This window comes from Podarcis vaucheri, assembly GCF_965113315.1.
Source record: "Podarcis vaucheri genome assembly, chromosome: 3".
NCBI classification, from domain to species: Eukaryota; Metazoa; Chordata; class Lepidosauria; order Squamata; family Lacertidae; genus Podarcis; species Podarcis vaucheri.
The window spans coordinates 23,043,317-23,066,611 of NC_138761.1; the positions used below are offsets into that span (position 1 = coordinate 23,043,317).

A 23,295-nucleotide genomic window follows, 5' to 3' on the forward strand; every position below is an offset into this window, starting at 1 on the left:
AGTATGTTTGGTGAAGCACATCTTTTGAAGACAACAGGCATTTTCAGTTGAACGAATTTTATGTGATGGACCAGTTTGTTGTTACTTTTTCTGCTTTTGTATTTTTCTGCTGCTTGTGATTTTACATTTGCTGCCCACATCTGTTTTCTATGTGAGTTAGTGATATATATTTTTACAAAATATTTTTTTAAAAGAAAATCGAAAGAGTTCTACAACTGACACACTTGGGCATTTCATTACACCACCTTTTAGTAACCACACTCTACCGGCAGTGGAATCCCAAAAACTGTGGAGATCTACCTATACATAATACTTTGGTGTGTCTGTCTTTTGACACCTGTGGATCATCTAAGATATCCAAACATTAATTGAGATCAGTGTTGGAAAAAGACAGTTGTGCTGAAGATGTGAGTTGGATTGTAGTTATCATGGGATAAAAAGTGTTGTTTATTAGCCAGGGCTTCAATGCAGTTAAACTGAACACCTTGACAGTTTAAACCTCTCTCTCTCCACCTGCAATGGATTTAATGATGACTACAATGCTTTCAATCTAAAAGGTCTTAAGTTTAGCAGAACTGTGCATTCTGCTGTTTTCCTTAAACCATAAAAATCAATACTCTTTACTACAAGGTCGTATATTTCAGAACTAACGCTGATACTTCTGAAATGGCTTTTTCTCTAGAGTGGTCCCTTAACATTCAAAGACACAATTGTGTCATGCGTAACACGGCACTCAGTTTCATTTGGCTGATTAATGCCTGGAACCTCCTGAATTTGGAAAACCAGTCTTGTGTTTTGAACGAATGCAATGCTACTGGAGCATACTTGCACATTGAAAAGGCAGTTCCAGCACAATATTTTGCTCCCATTGAATGGTTTTTGGAATCATTTTGCAGATATTGGCACAGTACAGTGGTACCTCAGGATGCAAACGGGATCTGTTCCGGAGCCTCGTTCACATCCCGAAGCGAACGTAACCCATGTCTGCACATCTGCGTGTGCACCGGTCATGTTTTGGCGCTTCTGCGCATGCGCGTGACATCATTTTGATGGTATGCACGCGCGGCGAAACCCGGAAGTAACGTGCTCCGTTACTTCCAGGTCGCCGCAGAGCGCAACCCGAAAATGCCTAACCCAAAGAATATTCATCCCGAGGTATGACTGTATATTCTCAACTATCCCATGAAGTAGATCCATCCTTGATCTTTTGGGCATTGTGTTATGACTGAACACCTTAACGTACAACACACCCACAGAAGTCAGTCTAGATGCCCTCTTTGTGGAAGCGCCATAGGTCAGTGGCACAGAGCATTTGCTTCACATGCAAAAAGTCCCAGACTCAGTGCCCGCCATCTCCACTGAGCCACTGCTAGGCATTGTAGACAGTACTGAGCTAAGTACAAGACAGCTTCCTGTGTTCTTTCCATGTAGATGCAAAGTGTTACATTGTGGCAATAAAACTGATGATAATAAAAAAGATTAATACAGATCAATATTTATATCTATATTTAGTTTCCTATTACATTGTTTCTCCTTGCTATTGCAGATCCTGGGCAACATTGAAAAAACTGATGCCTACCTTTTGGACAAGGACTTAATGGACATCATTTTTACTCTTGCCAAGGCTGGACATCCTCAGCATGTACAAAACATTTTGGAGAAGATGAGACATGATAGGGGATACATTCCAGGTAATATTTTTGAAAGATGCCAACAAATCTGATTTGCTTAGTGGCACTAGCCTTTACTCTTCAAAAAAGGAAATTAATGAAAATGCATGGTTATTCCTTACTTAGTTAACCAGTGCATCCATTTGGGTAGCTCAGGGTAGTAGCTGTGGAAGAGAGATATACATAAAATGTCTCTCTCAAATAGAATTGTAAAATGATACATAGTATTTTTATAATCATGTCTAATTGGTGGTTATTCTGACTTGACTTTACACAGTCTTGGTGATATTAATCTATACTTAGCTCAGTTGATTAGAGCATTGTACTTCTTTACGAATTGGTAGTTCTCAGTATGGCACATGAGCAGAAATAGTTAAAGATTACATGGGTATAGCTACTGACTTGGCTACAAGCATCCTTACTCATTGAGCAGTGAAAGCCAATAGAAGCACTGAGTGATAAATTTGTAGATCTGTAGAGTAGTTATTCTTTGGAACTTTAGTTAATTTCAGTGGCTTTTATACATGGCTTCTTCTGAGTTGCATTGAAATATATCCGCAATGCTTGGTAAGTAGTACACTGTAATTTATCAATACATTGTTAAGCACAGCTATTGGCCATAATGCCTTTATAACTGGACTATAATGTTTGCTTTGCTTATGATGGATGGCCATCCTGACTCGGCCCCAGACACACTGACCAGATGTTTGGAAGCTGTGGCTGGATGGTTACGTGGGAGCCGGTTGAAGCTAAATCCTTCGAAGACAGAGGTCCTGTGGCTGGGACGGGGCGATATGGGATTGGGGGGGCAACTCCCATCTCTTGCGGGGGCGCAATTAGTGCCAGCACCGTCCGTTAAGAGTTTGGGTGTAATCTTCGACACCTCCCTTTCCATGGAGGCGCAGATTGCAGCTATAACAAAGGCGGCATTTTTCCATCTCCGCCAAGCTAAGCAGTTGGCTCCTTACCTCTCTCGCCCTGACCTAGCCACTGTGATCCACGCGACGGTCACCTCCAGACTGGATTATTGTAACTCGCTCTACGTGGGGCTGCCCTTGAGACTGACCCAGAAACTCCAGCGGGTGCAGAATGCTGCAGCGAGACTCCTTACGAGGTCTTCGCTGCGAGATCACATTCACCCAGTGCTATACCAGCTGCACTGGCTCCCGGTGGAGTACAGGATCAGGTTTAAGGTGCTGGTTTTAACCTTTTAACCTTTAAAGCCCTATATGGCCTAGGACCCTCGTACCTACGGGACCGCCTCTCCTGGTATGCCCCACAGAGAAACCTACGGTCTTCAAATAAAAACATCTTGAAGGTCCCAGGCCACAGAGAAGTTAGGCTGGCCTCAACTAGAGCCAGGGCTTTTTCGGCTGTGGCTCCGATCTGGTGGAACACTCTGTCACAAGAGACCAGGGCCCTGCGGGACTTGACATCCTTCCGCAGGGCCTGCAAGACAGAGCTGTTCCACCAGGCCTTTGGCCAGGGCACAGCCTGACTCCCTCCCTCGGCAATCTTCGCAGAGCTCTGGCCCAATGGTTGCTAGTGGCTTGAATTAATTAATTTTTATAATGAATGATTTTAGAATGTTGTTTATGTTGTACCTTTGTACTGTTTTATTGTTGTTAGCCGCCCTGAGCCCGGCTTCGGCTGGGGAGGGCGGGATATAAATAAAATTTATTATTATTATTATTATTATTATGCTATCATTTTCCATATAATGTGTAAATTGAGTGCTTAAAAATAAATGGTGTACTACTTCTGCACATTAATGTATTGGTCCTGCCCCCGACTCTTCCTAATCGTATTTGGTTTCTCTCCCCCCCCCCCCCGTGCTGTACTTAACTACCTAGATGCAATGAATCTCTGTCTGAGTTTACTAACACACGGCTTAGAAGATACAGCTTTTCAAGTACTGAAGACATTCCCTTCAGGGTTGTCAGATGCCCAGAACGAAGGCAGCATAGACCGTGGCAACTTCTTCTTACGGCATTGCGCAAATTTGAACATGGTAAGTGAAGTCCTACGAAGGACCCTTAAAGCAGGGGAGGGAGACCCTTTGACATATTGCTGGACTCCAGCTCTTGTAACACCTGACCTTTGGCCCTGCTGTTCGGGACTGATGGGAGTTGGAGTCCATCAGCTTCTGGGGGTTTACATTTTCACCACCCCTGCTTTAAATCAATATTTTTTTCTTAAGCCAACTGTTCACTCGCAAAGTCTGCTCCTCTCCCTTTTTCAAAGCTGTATTCTTTTCCTCATATGCCTCTCCCCATTCCACCCTATGAATCCTACTCTGATATCCACATCTTTAGCTTTCCCTTGTCTTCATACATAGCCTTTGTTCCATTTTGTATTCCTGTTCAAGTTCCCCCTCTGGAATTGGTCAGTTCCTCCTTGCAAGTAAGCCCGCCCCTCCCAATAATAATAATAATAATAATAATTTATTATTTATACCCCGCCCATCTGGCTGGGCTTCCCCAGCCACTCTGGGCGGCTTCCAAAAGAATATTAAAATACTGTGATACATCAAACATTAAAAGCTTCCCTAAACAGGGCAGCCTTCAGATGTCTTTTAAAAGTCTGGTAGTTGTTGTTCTCTTTGACATCTGGTGGGAGGGCGTTCCACAGGGAGGGCGCCACTACCGAGAAGGCCCTCTGCGCTATTGATCACTGGCTTCCTTGTGTTTCCTTTGCCACCCTTATTATGCCTTGCTTCCTCGCTTCTGGCATGCAGTTACATGAGCGACTCTGCTGCTCTTATCGCTGCTGGGTTACTATGTGTTGGATGCATGGATTAATTCATAAACATAAGAACTTAAGAAGATCAGACTGAAGGCCTATCTAGTCCAGCATCTTGTCTCCCATGGTGACCAACCAGGTGCCCAAGGGAAGCCCACAAACCGTATGTGAACGCAGTAGTGTGTAGGCCTTCCCAGTCAAAGCCAGCACTCTCTTTGTTTCTCAAGAATATTTGAAGTACAGTGGGCCCTTTAGTTACATACTGCTTTGGATACGTAACTTTTGGGTTACGAATGCAGCAAACCTGGAAGTGTATACTTCCGGTTTTCGCCGCGTGTGCTGAAGCAGCACCTCTGCCTATGGACTTTTCGGGTTGCGGGCGGACCCCTGGAACGAATTTAATTCGTATCCGGAGGGTCCACTGTACTCATTCACTTAATTGTGCTGAATATTGCCAGTTGAACAGTGAAATGCTTAAACCTTCCATTTCCTTACAGCCAGTGGCTAAACTGAAACAGTTCTGCAGTGACATGAAAGAACACGGCATTCACACTGCTCCCCTGCAGATGACTCTGTTGTGTGCGTTGGAGTTAAAGAAAACTGGTACTTTTTCTTATTGCTTGCCTCAGTTAATTTTTTTTTACTACTTAACCCTGTTACAACCCCATTTATTGACTCTTTGACTTTCTTTTCAGCTTTGGCTATTGATCTAATGAAGGCCATCAAAGAAGAAGGCGAACCCATCAGACCTCACTATTTTTGGCCATTGCTGGTTCACCACCAGAAAGAGAAAAATGTTCAAGGTTAGCATTTTAAAAATCAAACCTTAGCTTACTGTGCATGTGAACTTGTAACACGCAGCCCTGTAGCCCAAATGGGTTTGTGCACGAGAAACAGAATAATGTTGCAGTACAGGCAGCCCTGCTAAGGCACTATTGTCCTATTGGTGTGGTGATGTACATTGCAACAGTTTCTTTGTCATTACTTTTTCCAGCCTTTTTTTGTTTGTTTTGTTATGCCACTGGTAACCTTCTTAAATTTAGAACTCTTCAAGGAGTTGTGATTGTTTTAGCTTGACTGTAGCAAAAGTATTTGGTTTGTTACTATTTCCTTAGCTGTTTCTCTCTTAATATATCTTCTGCTCACCAAAATCTAAGGAAGCTTTTAAAAGTCGGGCTACATTGTGGAACCCTTGTTTTAAAGATAGAAAAATGATTTATATTTTTTTTGGACAAGCTTTGCTCATTCCTATGCAGTGATAAGTTAAATGTGAGCTTAGTTACAATAATGAAAGCACAAAAACCTCCATTGTTGAATGATCATGACCTGACAGCACACTGATTGAAGGACTGAAATGTTCAATCTTTGGGATTCTTAAGTAGGTTTAAGCATTTAGCACACACTTTCCCCTGTTACACATGGGGATGTCTATAGGATATGAATAAGAATTGAACAAATATTAAATTTTAAAGTACAATATCTAATTCTTTGGTTTGCATTATTGGTAATTCAGAAAGAGTGGTCTGATAAAAAGATGCTTTTAACAGAAGTACTTTCCCCTTGGGGAAATTAAAAACTGTCTTTTTCATCTTATCTCACAGTATAATGTGCTTTAGAATGAGATGCAGAGTTGTTAGTGTGACATTGGGTGACAAACAAAATGCACAAACAAAAAAAAAGTGCTTTTAGCAGGCAGTTTGTATTGCAATTTTATTTTAAATATACAGTCGCATCCCAGTTTAGAAGAAATGCTGTAACAAGTATTCCCTAATTGTTTCTGGCTATAAAAGTGTGTCAAGCCTTTTAGAAAAACCTTTATAAAACAATATTCTGTTCTTGTTAACTCTTTAGGTCCCTGAAGGCACTTAAAAGTACTGGGCAAATTGTTCTCCAGCATATCATTTGAATCCCAGCATGTTGCAAATACATTGTAAAAACTCAGAGTTTCAGCATAGGCTTAAGTTCTCTTTTATCCACAAATAAATGGGTGAAAAGCTATGCACACATGTGGCCATATTCATCCGGTAAAATTTTATTGCACAATTTGCTCTGCTTTTATGCAGTGGTCAGAAGGTGTAACAGTTGATGGTTACGGCAAATGGGAAGTGAGGTTTGTGACATCAAATGATACTGAATCTTCACTTCAGAAGTCTAGCAATGCCACAAACCCCTAAGAAGCATCAGTTTAAAAACAGCAGCAAGGAGAAATGTGTAGGTGTCTTTGGCCACATAAAGGGAAATCTTTTCTAAGTTTGTACTTCAGCACTTCAAGAAGTTCTGGCTGCATGTACCAAGAGCATTCTCTGTTCTTGTAGCCATCCACTCTTCCTTTACATTGTGCTATCTTCAGCATGAAGTTATCAGTGTGAATGCTCTTTTCTTCAAACAGGTTCAATGCATATTCTTTCTTGCATATTGCTATGTTCATGATGCAGTTTTAACTGTAAGAGATCACAGGAATTGGAAGAATCAAATTGAAAACTGATGCATCTGGGGAGAAGAGCACAATATAAATAAATGTTATCTCACAAAGAGGGAAAAAGTAGTGCTGCATTAAAATTTCACTTGGTGGTATCTAGTAAGTGGGCAGCCTTTCAGTGTATTATGTAAACAAAATGTTATTTGAGAGGCTAGTTTTTGGTAGTTCAGTATGCAGTTCTATTTTGGATTTCAAGGATGAAGCAGATAATATTTATTGTGGTGAACTCCCTTAAAAACTCTTAACAGCAGTGACATGTGTTTAATCTACAGACTTCCCTAGAATTTTCTGCCGTTTTTGTTTTTACATGAATACCGTAGAAGCGTGGTGTTGAGAGAGCTTGCCAAAACAACGCTCCACATAGCTTTGTACCCTATCGCAGATAGAAACTAGTTGCTAATAGTTTGGAAAGTTCTCCATTCTTAGCTGTTTGTTTTCAGCTTCTAAGACATCTTCAATTTCAGCAAGATCCTGAACTTTGATTACCAAGGTAATCAAGTTCTTGCACATGAATGTTTCCTTTGTACCAACGGATTCAGATGAATTGAGAGACTTACACCTTTTGAGGCTTTGTGCTGAAATACCTACTCAGCCATAAACTTACTGAACCAGTTTGCATTAACTGCAAAAGGATGATTGGTCTTACCTGAAGTGTAGATTTGATAGGTTCTGGGGACTATCTCTCTGATCTTCTCTGTAAAGAAGTAGAAATGAAGTACAGTTGAAGGCAGAAACACTTAGGTGACAGAGAGAGTTGGGAGAAAATGACCAGATCTGTCAGACAGGAGGGGAAAAAACTGAAGGGGACGGCACCTGCCTCCCAGAGTTCTTTTCTCTCCTGCCTCTTATCACATGACGAGGGTCATAACCCAACCCATTCGGGTCCTCAGTAACCATAACAAATCCATAGTTCAGCTGTCCTTGTGCACATTGCCTTCCTCCCTGATTTCCTTGTCTGGACGACTATAGTTTGTCATTACATCTGAATTGGCAAGCTGTGGTTTGAACTTCTCTGTACTAGAATTGGAAACCACAGTTTGATGTGAGTTGCCTATTCCGGTTTGCAGGGAAAGTAAAGAATCATAATTGGAAGGAGGAGGGGAAGCTCAGAAACCATGTGCATGGCATCTCCTTGGCCCTGTTACTAGACCTCATTCCTAGATTTTGAGCTGTCAACCTGATATAAATAATGACAGTGTGCTATGAAGCTGTTGTGAGGACAGAAAGGTCAAAGATGATAAGCATATGCAAATTAAGGTAGTGATTAAACCATTTACATTATTGTTAATCGCATCTCCTCAAAGAGAATTGCACAGAAAAATCAGTCACATGTTGTGCCATGAGTTTCTCCCACATTTCAGGGAAGCTTATGCAGAATAAATTTCTGGCGGGCATGCTTCTTTGGTCTGTTACATTTGTGCATTGCATTTCTTGGGAAGTCTGTATGCACATACTGGTTATGCAAAATGGTTGGTGTGTTTGTAACGGACATGCTTTCTATAGTAGATTGCTACATCCCACAAGGTAAGAAGCTTCTTTCTTTCCAGTCAGTCAAGTAAATCCAGAAACCAGTTATGGACATCATTTGTAAACGTTTGCAAATTTATTAAAGACATGAGGGATGTGAAGTTCCCAAGCAATCATCTCTACCAGTGGTATAAATTCCGGACATCTCTGAAGGTGTGACACCCCTTTCTCTAGTGGCACTAATGGCATAAGGGATATTCCTAAACTTTTTGGACCCACTGACAGATACTGCTACATCCTCATTCCAAAATATCCCCCCTCCCCCAGCAGCATTCCTTCATTATATAACAACACATGTTCAAACACATGTGAGCATATAAGTAGATGCATTCAGTCTCTCTGTTTTCTGATCAATGTTGACACAGATTTGACTAAGACCGTGCTAGAGCTATCCTGGCTTATGCATGATGCTAAGAGTGTGTGTGTGTGAGTGTGTGTGCGCGTGCGCTTTTTAATCTTAAGATATTTACAGTTCATTGCAGTCACTGTTGCATTTGAAGTGGATTGCCTGTTCTACACATTTAGCCTGTGTTCTGCAGTTGGAAAGCTAGGAAAGCAGGGTTTGGGCTAAGACAAAACCTTCCTCTTTATATGCTAGTTGGTTACTCTTGGTAAATGGGAGAGCAATAAAAAAAAAATGAAATAGTTTGCCTGTATCTTTGGGGGGTACAGACCACACTGCTACCTTATTCTGCTGCTTAGGTTGACAAAGCTCATATTATGTAGAATGAAGTGGTAGAATATCAGGTTGTACTGTGTTTTGAATGTCTCTACCCCCTACAAAGAAGATGAGCTCATCAGAGAGGAAGAATTTTGTGTAGTATTTCTCCTGATATACTAGTTTATTATATTCAGGCATCTTCTATCTGGGGATACATTCAAAACTGTCACCTGACTTCTTCACCTGCAGTATGCTGCTAAAGAGGCAGTACTATCTATATTGGATAAACTAACCTAGATATAACCAGTAAACAGCAAGTATGTTTACTAATTTAAATTTGCACTGGCCATCTGCCTTTTAATTGATTAATGCGTTTATTAAATTTTAATGCATTTTCATAAAGCAAAGCCTCAATATGTGTGTGTTTTGTGATATTAACTCAGTTCGCACATGCTGGTAAGCCATGATTTACGGCAGCATACAGTAACAAGCTACCATAAGGCTTGCGTTAGAAGGAGGACTTTGGCAGAATTCGTTTTCACTCTTCATAAAAGCTAGGCTGTCTTTGCATACAAACCAGAGATTGTAGTTTAAACAAGCCAGATTTATAACCCATAGTTTGAACCGCTTTGTGGTCTTTCTACAAGCAAGTGGTATATAAAGTTTATGAAATAATAAATAAATAATAAATAAGTTTGTTTGTGGGGAAAGTAACTAGGGGTTGTTTTAAGCCCCAACCTGTGATGCATACAGAATGCTGCCAAAGTTCTCTGGAACAGCTGGAAGAGAGCAAAAGCCCCAAGGGCTCATAGCAGCTCTTTTCTACTTGTGCTTAAACAATAAACTATGGTTTAGTGTTACGTGTGAATGCAGCCACTCAGTGAATGATAAGGTAGCAAAATGTAGTATGCCCTTTACTCTCAGACTCCTGGTTTAAACCAGCCCCGTCGGTTAATCAGATAGTTCAGTAGTGTGCACTGGTTTAAAGCCCTGAGCCTTAAAAATAGGCAAGTGCAAATGGATGGCCAAAGTGTTAAAAGAGAAAACTATCCCTGCAAGCATATATTTAGAACAAGTAATTCCACTATGTGTGCACATTTTGATAGGCACTCCCATCTTCCTTGGATACTTTATCCAATATCCCCTTAAAACGCCTCTCCCCATATCAAATATTAATAGTATCCTAAATTCTAATCCTCATTACAACACTTGCATCTGCTCAAAAATAAAGCCAGCAAAGATAGAGTCGTAACAGATGTGAATTTGGGGTATGAAAGGCCATAAGCATTTTTTGCTTGATTGCGTAGAGATTTGAACCCACATCTCCTGGCTATTATGGGCCTAATTTATTGTAGCAGTTATTTTAAAAGCAAACAGATGTTACGGATAATGTGCATCTAAACACTTTTCTCAAAGTATAGAAGTGCTGATGAAATGCAGTTTCAGCTGAGTTTTCGTTACCGTTTTTTGACATCTTATAAATATAAAGCATAAGCTTGCTGTCAGATTTTGAAATGTATTGAGCAAAATTATATTGTAATTAATTCTTTCTGGATACATTTGCCGGTTCTTGGCCAAAATCAGTCCGCCTTCTGTTTTAAGGCAAACTTGAGCAAATGATGTGACTTTAATTTAGTGTGACTTGTTGGCATGTATTTTTAAGTGCTCAAAGGGAATTCACATTTGATTATTTGCACCGTAGTGCACTGCATAAAATATTCATGGAAGTGTCACTTTTCCATAGGTGGCACTCCAGGGCAAAGACAGGGACTTCAGGAAACTTTAGAATTTTTTATAGTAACAAATATGTGAGGCAACTTGGAAAAAGGAGGAAAAAAAGCATATGCTACTTGAATCTGGTATCCTGCAGCATCTGACAAATCATTTTTATGCTTACAAAAATTCCAGTACCTGTATAGGTTTTGACATGAATTCCGGAGTTGGTTAGCTAGACATGATGTAATAAAATGCTGCATTATGTTTTAAAAGGCAAGAACTTAGCCATAGTGTCTTTGTGGTAACCTTTAAATGCCAGATGCAAGGCTTTTACGTTTCCTTTTTAATAGTTAAATTAGTTAAATGGATTAACCAGGGGTTGGTTTTACAAAAAACAACACCACCCCAACTATGCATTCTAAATGCATGCCAATAAATGTGAAACTTTTCATAGAATCATAGAATCATAGAGTTGGAAGAGACCACAAGGGCCATCGAGTCCAACCCCCTGCCAAGCAGGAAACACCATCAGAGCACTCCTGACATATGGTTGTCAAGCCTCTGCTTAAAGACCTCCAAAGTAGGAGACTCCACCACACTCCTTGGCAGCAAATTCCACTGTCGAACAGCTCTTACTGTCAGGAAGTTCTTCCTAATGTTTAGGTGGAATCTTCTTTCTTGTAGTTTGGATCCATTGCTCCGTGTCCGCTTCTCCGGAGCAGCAGAAAACAACCTTTCTCCCTCCTCTATGTGACATCCTTTTATATATTTCAACATGGCTATCATATCACCCCTTAACCTCCTCTTCTCCAGGCTAAACATGCCCAGCTCCCTTAGCCGTTCCTCATAAGGCATCGTTTCCAGGCCTTTGACCATTTTGGTTGCCCTCCTCTGGACACGTTCCAGTTTGTCAGTGTCCTTCTTGAATTGTGGTGCCCAGAACTGGACACAGTACTCCTGGTGTGGTCTGACCAGAGCAGAATACAGTGGCACTATTACTTCCCTTTTGCTGAATGTGTTCCTGTTACTACTTCTCTTTCTTCAGATCCATTTTGAAAACCCAACTTTTCCATAAGGTTGTTGTCTTAACACAGGGGTCAGCAACCTTTTTCAGCCTTCGGCCGGTCCACTGTCCCTCAGACCTTGTGGGGGGCCGGACTATATTTTGAAGGGGGGGGGAATGAACAAATTCCTATGCCCCACAAATAACACAGAGATGCATTTTAAATAAAAGCACACATTCTACTCATGTAAAAACACACTGATTCCCGGATCATCCGTTGGCTGGATTGAGAAGGCGATTGGGCCACATCCAGCCCCCGGGCCGTAGGTTGCCTACCCCTGTCTTAACACCTAAATCCTTGTTCCCCACTGTAACCAAGTTTAAATTTGCTAACTTTTTCTTCCTTGCTACAGTGTGTTGGGAAGGGAGATATGGCCAGAACAGTGTCCCCTTCTGTTTGCCCACCCTTCCCAGTTTAGGCCATTCTGCTGCCATCAAGTGGAAGAGTTATTTTCCCCAGCTGCCTTTCACCAAACAGCCTTAACACGCCCCCCTCACGTCTCCCCGAGAACAACTTAAAATGTCGTGCTTAGGTGATGTATAAATGGAGTTCACAGGTTTTTTAATGAAGCAAAGATAGAAGTTTATGAAAAAGTCAAAAGAGTTAGTTCTTTGGGAAATGACGTTACCTAGGCTGGTTTTATGTTACTTTCCCTATGCTACCAGTGGAGCAAAAATTCAGTGAAAAATAAGTAGGTTTACAAATACAATAAAGCAGGGCTGCCTAACAGGTCCATTGCGACCTACTGGTTGATTGCAGGATGTCCCTGGTAGTTCCTGGCTGATCTCTGAACCCCCAGCAAAATGCACCGCCCCCCAAAAAATGCTCATAAACTTTGACTCCCTAAAAAAGCTCAATACTGTGAGTAGAGTAGATCGCAGACTCTTGGAAGTTGGACGCCCCTGCAATAAAGCAATCTCTCCTCTAGACAATTCCCAGATTTTAAAACTGAAAACTGCCCTAGTGTGTGCTTGTATACAGCAATCCACTTTGAATCTCTAAGATTCTGGCAGATAACAGTCTGGAGCTGTGTGACTCACACGCCCTGAAATCAACAAGGTTCAAGGCAGTTTGGGGATTTTAAATCTCCACTTCAGGCAGGCAGGCTGCATGTGATCCTTCTTACCTTCAATGGTTTCCTATCTTCTGACTTGATCCTGGACCGATCAGGGTTAGCTAGCCGATTCCTTAATCCACAAGCAAACGTACATGCACTGCATTCATATTTGTAGCTAATCGTGGTGATCACACAATATTGTTCCCCTTCCCTCCAGCAACAGTGTCTAATAACAGGATCATTTCACATACAGACACACACACACACACACAGACACCACTCCCTTTCTCTACCCAAGTGCATTCCTCTATCACTCTCACAGACAACTCCCACCCAAACCTTTTCTCATCACAAACATACGTATTCAGGAAAGCCAACAGCTCCTTATAGCTAGTGGACAAGAAAAAACCCTGTGAACACCTGTATCGCTCAGTCAGTAGAGCATGAGACTCTTAATCTCAGGGTTGTGGGTTTGAGCCCCATATTGGGGAAAATATTCTTGTACTGCAGGGGTTGCCAACTCCCAAGAGACTGCGATCTACTCACAGAGTTAAAAGCTGACAGTGATCTACCCCATTTTGGGGAGTTCAGGTCAAGGTTGTTGAGCTTTTTTTAGGGAGGAGGAAAGCCCTGCTTTTTTGGGTTCAGGTCAAAGTTTTTTAGGGGAGCCAAAGTTGTTAAGCTTCTTTGTGGGGAGCCTGTGATTTACCACAGAAGTCCAGTGATCTACCGCTACATTTGTTGGATGTACCTGGCTTAGATGATTCCCATGGTCTCTTCCATCCCTACAGTTCTGTGATTCTAACAGGGCAATGCTCATTGATCCATCACACCCCTGCGGACATTCAGAAACACCCCTTCAATGGGTCAAAGCAGGCCGCCACAGCCAGCTGCTCATTGCAGGTGGGCCACAAATGGTTGAGTAAACAGGGTGATAAAAACCCATTCAGTGGGGGTGAAGCAAGTGCCCACTATCAGCCCCTTGTGATCAGTGGACGTCAAGCAGCTGAGCAAATGGGTTGATGCTGCTCCTTCCCACCCCTAGAAAAGCCCCTTGAATTGGAACAGTGTTAGTGCCTGCTACCAGCAGCAGCAAAGGTGAGGGGGGAAGCCATTCCTACTGCTTTTCTCCCTGAAACACCCTTCCAAGATGTACTTGCCTGCTCAAAAGGTCTGAAACCAGTATTGTGATCTGAACTTCATGCTGGTTTCAGATGATGAATTGAAATATCTCCCAGCTCTAGCCCTAATAGCTTTTGGTTTCCGAACCTTGACTACCAGATTGGAAGTTGGTTGTAGGCTTATTTGCTTATGGTAAAGATGCATATGAATGTAGCTGATTTCACAGCAGAACCTGATTCCCGAGGACAAGACAGAGCAGCAACTGGAACAAAACAAAACACAAAGTCTCGTTTCTGTAGAGCCATTTCCAATCATTTTATTTTTTCTGACAATGCATGGAGATTTATAGTTTTAGGGTTGAATCCAGTGCAGTGTTAACACTTCTGTTTGCATAAATGGACATCCTCTCCCTCTATCTACCCCCAAATCTGCTCTGGAGAGTCCTATAATCCTCCAGGGCAGATGTAGGGGCATGTGAGGGGCTGTAGGTGGAGAGGTTGCATTGGAGAAGCGGAACTCTGATCTGTTCACACATGGACATATTGAATATGGCCCAAAGTTTCTAGGTAGCTGAAATTCAGCATCTGGTTCAGCATCTGTTTTCCCTCCCGCCCTTTAGGTACAATTGAAGTCCTCAAAGCAATGCATGAAATGCAGGTAGAGCCTGATATAGAAACATATTCCAACTACGTTTTGACAAATTTTGATGATATCAGCTCTGTGCGCCATCTGCTGCAGGTGAGTTAAGTAGTTGGCTTATTACTTTATATCCCAGTGATGTTAACTTACCAGGTTTCATTTTACTTTTGTGGTGATCCGATGCTGTAATAGCCCTAGAAGCATGCCTCCTAAATAAACCTTTTAAACCTTATATTTAATGCATTTTCCATATTTTTCCAGAAAGCTGCTTTGAGGCATTAAGGGGAGGGGGGAGGGCTCGTTTTTACACCAGTATAATTTTAAGCCATTCATTTAAATCACATTTCTAATTTTTAAATCTTTATGCATCTCAAATGGTTGCTGTAATAACTAAAAGCTATTGGCTTGCAACTAAATACACATTTTATTGTCTTAGACAATATCCAACTAACTCTGTCAGCACCAGGATTTATGCTAGTACAGTGGAACTCCCTGTCCTCTGCCTGTACACACCCCATGCCCTCTCCAGATCTGCTCCAGAAGGTTGAGGGAAACCTAGAACAGATTTAAGGGTACACAGAGTGAGGAGATTCTGTTGTGCAAGCGTAATACATAGATATCTCAGAAATATTTGCAACCTTCTATTAGGAAGGCCGGGGACGCGGGTGGCGCTGTGGTCTAAACCTCTGAGCCTCTTGGATTTGCCAATCAGAAGGTTGGCGGTTCGAATCCCCGCAACGGGGTGAGCTTCTTTTGCTCGGTCCCAGCTCCTTCCAACTTAGCAGTTCGAAAGTATGCCAAAAAAAGTGCAAGTAGATTAATAGGTACCGCTCTGGTGGGAAGGGAAATGGTGTTTCCATGTGCTGCTCTGGTTTCGGTGTTCCATTGTGCCAGAAGCGGATTAGTCATGCTGGCCACATGACCTAGAAAAACTGTCTGTGGACAAATGCCGGCTCTCTCAGCCTGTAAAGTGAGATGAGCACCACAACCCCAGAGTTGTTTGTGACTGGACTTAACTGTCAGGGGTCCTTTCCCTTTCCCTTTTTATTAGGAAGGCCAGTGCCAACCTTCCATTCAGAAGAGGACGGGGCTTGTCTAAGGCTGATTGCTGAATTCATACCAAATTTTAAATTTTATGCTGGGGGTCTTAACCACTGCTCTCCCAATTGTTACTGCATTTCGTCTCTGAATTATATTCTTTCCATAGGAAGCAAACTGTCCTATTGATAGTAAATCACTCTCTGCAGCAGAAATCAGATACACAGCAGCCACTGGGAGACTGGAGGATGTTTTAGCTTTATGTAAGTATCCTTGATGTTGTAATTATTATTTGTACAGCTGTTGACTGTTGAAGCTAGACATAAGAATGAAAAACTTATTTTTTATTTTTTAAAAAAAGTCACCTTGGTAGTATAAATAAAATTTACTTCACCAGTTCCCTAGACTTGGAGTTCTAGTGTAGCTTGCCTCTTTATAAATACAGGATTCATGATAAAAACAGGCACAAAATAAATCCATAAATTCGCATTTAACTTTATTCTATGAAATCCACAATCTCAAGCAGTAGGGCATTGGTTTCCAAACTTCTTTTAGCCTGAGGGTTGTGTTCAGTCTTGGCCAACCTCCTGGGGGTTGCATGCAAGCAGTGGTGTAGCCACCCCACACTCTCCCATCTATAGGGTGCAGTAGCAGCGGATGACAGGCTGGGGTTGCAGTAGCATTCTCATTGTTGCTGAGTATTAGAACAGAGCAGTGGAAGAGCAAGGCTGCAGTGGGTTTGGTGCCGGCAGGACTGCTGGATGGGCTCTGCCCCTGCAGCTCCCCTCCCCCTTCCTTCTTGGTATGCAGCAGTGACTGGACAACCAGAGGTCAGGTTTGCCTGACCCCACAGTTCGCTGCTGACAGAGTGGAGACACAGCCCTCCTCAGCTGGGGGTGTGTGTGTGCTATTTTCCCCTCCCTGTTCATTAGTCGCTCTGATTATCATTGGAGCAGACAATATGCATTGCCAGGTGCCAGGCTAGGTGAGGTGGTTCCAATTTCTCCAGCAATGCTCACCAACAAATGATCAGTGATCTCACCTCTTCCCTCATGTGGCTATCTATTGATGGGATGGGGAAACAAAGAATGATGGTTTTTAAGCACTTGTCCTAGGTAACCAGAGACGCCAAAGCTCACAATAGTGCTCATAAGTGAGATTCTGATACGCTGCACAACTTCCAAGTGTGGAGCATGATGATCTTGGGATCGCTGTCCATCTCCTTTACTTTCCTTATGTGTATTTATCAATGTTTTTCTTCCTCCACCCCACTTAAACTGCTAAACTGCTACAACATCCAAAGAGTCATCAGTGCATACTTGTCTTTAGTAGCTTCAAGACTCATAATGGTCCTGAAATGCTGCTTTGTACATTGAACCATTGAATCTGTAAACTTTTTATCAGGGGGGCGGTCCACTGTCCCTCAGACCTTGGGGGGTGGACTATATTTTGGAGGGGGGGTGAACAAATTCCTATGCCCCACAAATAACCCAGAGATGCATTTTAAATAAAAGGACACATTCTACTCATGTAAAAACATGCTGATTCCCGGACCGACTGCGGGCCGGATTGAGAAGGTGATTTGGCCGCATCCTGCTCCCGGGCCTTAGTTTGCCTACCCATGCTGTATACTGATAATCTTACCAGAAAGGGTTTAATGTTAATAGATCAAATTAAAGCTTCCTTTTGTGGTGCAGCTGGTTAAGGGGAAGGCAACTTGTTAAAGCGGACTGCTACCAAGGGCTATTGATTGCAGCTTCCAGGTTTCTATAATGCTTCTTACTTTGCCAAAGCTTTATTAGGCATTACAAATATAGGCCATCATAGAACACACACACACACACACAAATATACAAATAAACAGGATTTTCATTGGAGTCAAAGTTCTATAATGCACAGATTCCCAAAACTGGCAAGATGAAAACAATGAAGCATCAGTTAAGGAGTCTGGGCGCATTAGACAATGTGCACAAGGGTGCCTGTTCTCCCTTTCTCAACTGCCCCATTCCACTTCATTGTCATCTATTTTTCATTTTTTTCCTCAGACTTGTTTGTTGCTAAGGAAACCAGCTTGCCGGCTGTCAGCGGCGGCGGCAGCAGCAGTTGCGCATACAGAGCTGCACCGTGTTGTTGTTTTTTGAAACGAACAAAAACTTTTTAAACACAAGATTGCTTTCTCATTTATTTATTTCTATATTTAAATAACAAAAAAGATGAGTGATCACAACAAAGAAGCAGGGAAGCTCTTCAGTGTAAGGCCCAGTTGGTCTAGGGCAGAGCTTTCCAAACTTTTCATGCTGGTGATACACTTTTTAGACATGTATCATTTCACAACATGGTGATTCAGTTTTACGAGCAAACCAGAGGTTAAAGTAACCCATTTCCAGCTCTGGGAGGAGCATGGGGAGCATTTGCGTGACACACCTACACACTGCAGCCGACACACTAACATGTCGCGGCGCACAGTTTGGAAAGCTCTGGTCTAGGGACTGAATTTGGATTCTCCTGCCCTGCGCTGCTTGTCTGGAAGCTGGCATGGAAGAAGCAATGCGTTCTGCTGGAGTGCATGCATTTGAAAGACAGATGGGCACTCATGTTTCAACTACTAGAAATTCTGCATAGCTGTTGATTTTTAGAGCTGTTCAATGTCCATGTTCTTCCTCCGTCAGCTGTATGCTGTCCCAACTCCCCTCCACACATACCAGCTTGGGTGTTTCATTCCTGGCTTGAATTAAGCCAACTCCTCCTACCCCTAGTGCAGGGGTCTGCAACCCGCGGCTCCGGAGCCACATGTGGCTCTTTTACATCTTTGCTGCAGCTCCGGGGCAGATACTAGCGAGGGGAGGAGGCGCATTGTGCGCCCCAACACTCCTCACTGTGGCGTGCGCTGTACTGGCTGTGACATCGCATGGGGGCGGTGCGTGCATTAGTCACGCACCGTCCCAACGTCACCTTCCCGCCCGCTGTCAGATCGTGGCTCCGGAGATATATTTGTTTTAAATGTCGCAATGGTTTTGCGGCTCCCAGTTGTTGTTTTTTCTTCGGAAACGGGTCCAAGTGGCTCTTTTTGTCTTAAAGGTTGCAGACCCCTGCCCTAGTGCTGCATAGAAGTCTATGTTGTCACACATAGCCGGGGCTTATGAAATTTAGCTTCCCAGATACATTACTGAGAGCTAATGAGTGTTGTGGATTCCTTTTGATATTACTGTTTTATCTTTTATAAACCGCTTTGATGTTTTTTTTAAATACATGTAAATTGTATGAGATAAATGTATTTCGCTGGGTGGGGAATGATTCAACAGGGACTGCTGCTCTAAGTTAGTATGCACAGAGATGAGCATGCAGTAACTGCATTCCCTAATAATTGACCAACACTCCAAAAAGCACTGTAATTCCAGGGTATTGTATATCTTTCTCTCTCTAGCCAGTAAAGAAAGACCTCTCTGTGTTTAAAACTTGAAATTATTGGAAGATCATGCATTGATGTGCCAAGATGATCTTACTAAACAGATTCTCTTTAAATAAATGTCTTTTGATACCGATGGCTTAATCAATCCTTTTTGGAGAAGCAAGGGTCAACGCATTCTAAGGATTTTCATTTATTCTGCAGTGTCTTCTCCAAATACGCCACCCATAGATCAAGTGCAATTCAGAGGCAGTCTAGTCTTTGGATTCAGAAGGTAAGAGTTTATGAAGCTTTCACTGCCACCTTTGTACCTTAGATGCTCTTGGTCCTTAATCCCAGGATGGTATTTTGGGCACTTACTTTAAGAAAAAGGGGGTGAGGAATGAAAGCATATTTTTGCCCATAAGCTAAAAAGCCAGTTAGGAGCTGGATAGGAGTATATATGTGGCTGTAAGAATCAGTGCAGGCCTATCATCTCTCTTAAGGTTTAAAGAGCCAGAATGAACCCTACTTGCCACTCTTATGAGTGACATGGGTGGGAAACTTTCAACCTATGCAATCACTGGCTATAGCATAAATATTTTTGGTTCTGTGAATCGAAAGCTTAATTAGTGATTATGTAATTGTAATAATTATCATTTATATAGGCCATTCAGTTTTCAGAGAGTTTGGTGCAAGTTGTTGCCATAATAATGACATCAACCCTGAAAGTAGATGGGTATGATAATCTCAGATGAAGCACCGAGGCTGTGCTTGCCTAAGGGTACCCAGTGAAATGGCGGAATTCAGTATAGCGCTAATAATCTCTTTTCTCCCCCTCTGTGCTGTTCAGGGGTTTCTCCCGGTCCTCCAGGGAGGATTTAAGGGAGTAAAGGAGAGGAAGCCCCATTGCCCTAGTGGGGGTCATTGCTGTGCTTCTTGCAGTTGTTTTTTTTTTAATATGTTGTTCTGTGTTTTTAGTGGTTCTCATTTTAATATATAAGCTACCTTGAGGGAAGCTGCCCATCAGGGAAAAGGCGGGGTATAAATAAATTGTTGATGTTGCTGCTGCTGCTGTTGTTGACGACGACAAGAAGGCATGGTATAAATAAATTGTTGTTGCTCAGTTTTTACTTAATCCATCCTCCAAGTAGGTATTATGTTATTTTGACAAAGCCTAGCTTCATGATTCACAGTCATGTGTTGTCAGGCTATGTTGTTGGACTGTTGCTATATCAGAGCGCAAGTTATTCCACATGCTAAACAGCAACACCCTAAATTGTCTTCTCATCATGCTAGTTCAGTATGTAAAAGAAGATTTTTGAAAATAATGGGAAGCAATTATTGACTATAGCATTAGAAATGCATTTTGTGCTATTTGGTTTGTTCATTTCTGAAATTTCTTTCTCTGGCCAAAGTTAGCAGATTTAGATATTATGGTACCTTTTATAGGGTAACTCCATCTGTTTTCAGGGCCTAAAAATGTGTTCACTATGATTGGTGAAGTATTTGGCCAATACTTGAAATCCTGATCAGACCAGTTGTGCCTTTCTGTGGTCCTTGAGGTATTATTGGAACTATAGTTTGAATCATCCCAGACTGCTGGACAGGCTGTAGCTGATGGAAGTTGGAGTTCAGCAACATCTGAAATGCCCTACCTCTCCTTGAGATCAAAATGCTTTAGGTTATACCCCCCTCCTCTGTCATATCTATACCTATTATGTTTTCAGATCATAATGCATAAAACAATCCTGTTTGGAATCTGTATTGAATAAAGGAGTTAGGGTGGGACAGGAAGAAAAAGGGGGAAATTCTGAAAAGCCACCATAGCACAATATTTCCTGAAACCCCCTTTCTGACGGAGAGAAATCAGCTGTTTTGTTGAACAATGCCTTTGAAATGTTAAAGAAGCACAGCAACCATAGACTGCTTTAGGTTTTTAAAATAGGTCCATTAAAATTTCAGACCTTGTGTACGTGTTACAGTGACATAGGGCTTTTTCGAGACACCTCCCCATTCCAAGAATAATCTTGGAAGAGTTTTGAGAGATGTTTCGTAAATTCAGAACGTCACAACTCAGAGGGATAAACATTGGAGAAGTGACAAGTACAGCTAGCCATGCACATATGAAAGTGTCTGCTTCCTTGGGTGCTTGCATAACTCTTTACCTCTGGCAGTTCAGAGTGTATTCCAGTGCTCATTGGCCACCATCACACCACCAGAGTGCAGTACCCAAGCCATATGCTTGTTTTTCTTGAAAGAGAACCTCCATCCTAGCCTCTTTATGTGTTTCCCAGAGAACAACAGGGCATTTCTGCTACTGAAATCCTGTTTCGTTCACCCTCCAAGGAGGCGGGAGATGAAGAGGCAAACAGTGCAAGTACTAGTCTTCTGGCCAGTTGCTCATGAAGTAAAGCAGCATAACCCACAAGGAAAGGGAACTTTGGGTAGGATGGCTGTAACTTTCAAAGTAAAATATTAGTAAAACCTCTGTTAGCATAAGCCATGATTTGCCATTCTGGTTTGCTGACCAGTTTGCTATTAATTCAGGCATTACGTCTAGCTATAGTCGAGTGTAGTTAATTATGGTTTGGTGAGCGTACTCACCCTTTGAAAGGCAAATGTTGGTGACAGTTCATGGTTGTCAGACTCCCGCCTCAAAACACACCGGCAGCAACTCTTACTTGAAAGTATGTGGTGGTTTTTGGAGCTTCTGTCATTAATGAGTATCAGTCAATATATTGTGTATATAGTGTCACACGTGCTCTATAGTTGTAATTCCTTCAACAGCCCTGTCAGTATTATTATCCCCATATTGCAGATGGGGGAACTCAAGTTGCAAGAGAGGGGTTTGCCTCTAAGGCCACATGGCAGAGACCAGAGTTGAACGGGGAAGTTCCTGGTCATAGCTGAGTCTCATTGATGGCCACTAGGTTGGATGGTCCGAAAGGGTCAGGCAGATTCATGGAGACCAGGTCTAGTAGCATCTGAACATAAGAATAATCCTGCTGTTGTTCGATGTGTTTGTTAACTGGAATTAAAAATAAATAAAAGTATTAAATAAAGGAAAAAAGAATAGTCCTGCTGAACCAGACTAAAGATCTATCTCATCAAGTATTATGTTCATACAGTAGCCAACCAAATGCCTTTTGGGAAGCCCATCTGAAACCAATACAACATTTTTATGTTTTGAGTATATCTCTTGATATTAATGGCTGGATATTGTCAGCAGAATGAGGTGTGGAGGCAGGACTCTTCCTGTTATGCCTTGTTTGAGAACTTCAGGTGTCTGGCTGATCAGTGTTGGAAACCGAACATTCAACTACAAAGATTTTGTTCGGTCAACAAGGCAATTCTTACACTGATAAAGACATTCCAACTGGTGAATGCAAGTCATAATTTTAACCTACCCATTTCCAAGAACAGCTAGAATCCGTCTGCATTTGCTTCCAGTGCACTGTCCCTAATCCAGGGCAGTGTCTTTAATCTGTAGCTGTGGAGCAGCAATTTCACACCATGCAGTAAATATTACAGTGTCATTCTGGTTATTTAAACTGGGAACATCTTCCTCCATTTTTCAGATTCAGTGTATGTCCTGCTGGAATTTCTTGTTCAGAAAGTTTAGGATGCCAAACAATTAAGGTTTTAAAATCAGCAGTCTTTAGCAAATTAAATATGTATCCTTGCATACCTCTTTTCTGCTTGTGAGGGAGCATCTCATATATTGTGAAGTCTTGTCTCTTCTCTTCTCAAGGACTGTGTTTCATGAGATACTGTGACAGGTAGTATTTCACAAAACTGCCAATAATGTTTTTTTTTTAAAAAAAGCAGATAAAAATGAAATTATGCAATCCTCTTTCAACCTGGCAGTCTGAAGAGGAGATATATGTTACAGTATCTCACTACTGTATTTTGGAGAGTATGAAGTGAAAGTAATTGTTGATATTAAATAATACATGTGTATGACTTATTTAATTTGAAAATGCTGCCTGAATTTAGATATGCAGATAGGTTACAACCCTGAACCTTTAACAGTGGGGACATTTGAAAACTGATTAATGCATTTACATTTAATGTGTGATAATGAGTTGAATGGTTAATAACACATTAACAGATTAATCATGCAGATTAATAAGTGCTTTCAGCATTACTTTTAAGGAAATGGACTAAGTGTGTTGGAAAGTACGTTTTTCAT

The 23,295-nt window shown here is 41.8% G+C and overlaps 1 protein-coding gene across 1 annotated transcript in view; it reads left to right on the forward strand.

Moving 5' to 3' along the window:
- LRPPRC (leucine rich pentatricopeptide repeat containing) overlaps positions 1–23,295 on the forward strand; it is a 117,366-nt gene that overhangs the window by 20,675 nt on the left and 73,396 nt on the right. The window contains exons 8-14 of the mRNA XM_082217295.1: positions 1,547–1,691; positions 3,524–3,681; positions 4,910–5,015; positions 5,108–5,215; positions 14,658–14,776; positions 15,885–15,978; positions 19,326–19,395. Of these exons, the coding sequence (XP_082073421.1) occupies positions 1,547–1,691; positions 3,524–3,681; positions 4,910–5,015; positions 5,108–5,215; positions 14,658–14,776; positions 15,885–15,978; positions 19,326–19,395 (800 nt within the window). The remainder of the gene's footprint in view (positions 1–1,546; positions 1,692–3,523; positions 3,682–4,909; positions 5,016–5,107; positions 5,216–14,657; positions 14,777–15,884; positions 15,979–19,325; positions 19,396–23,295) is intronic.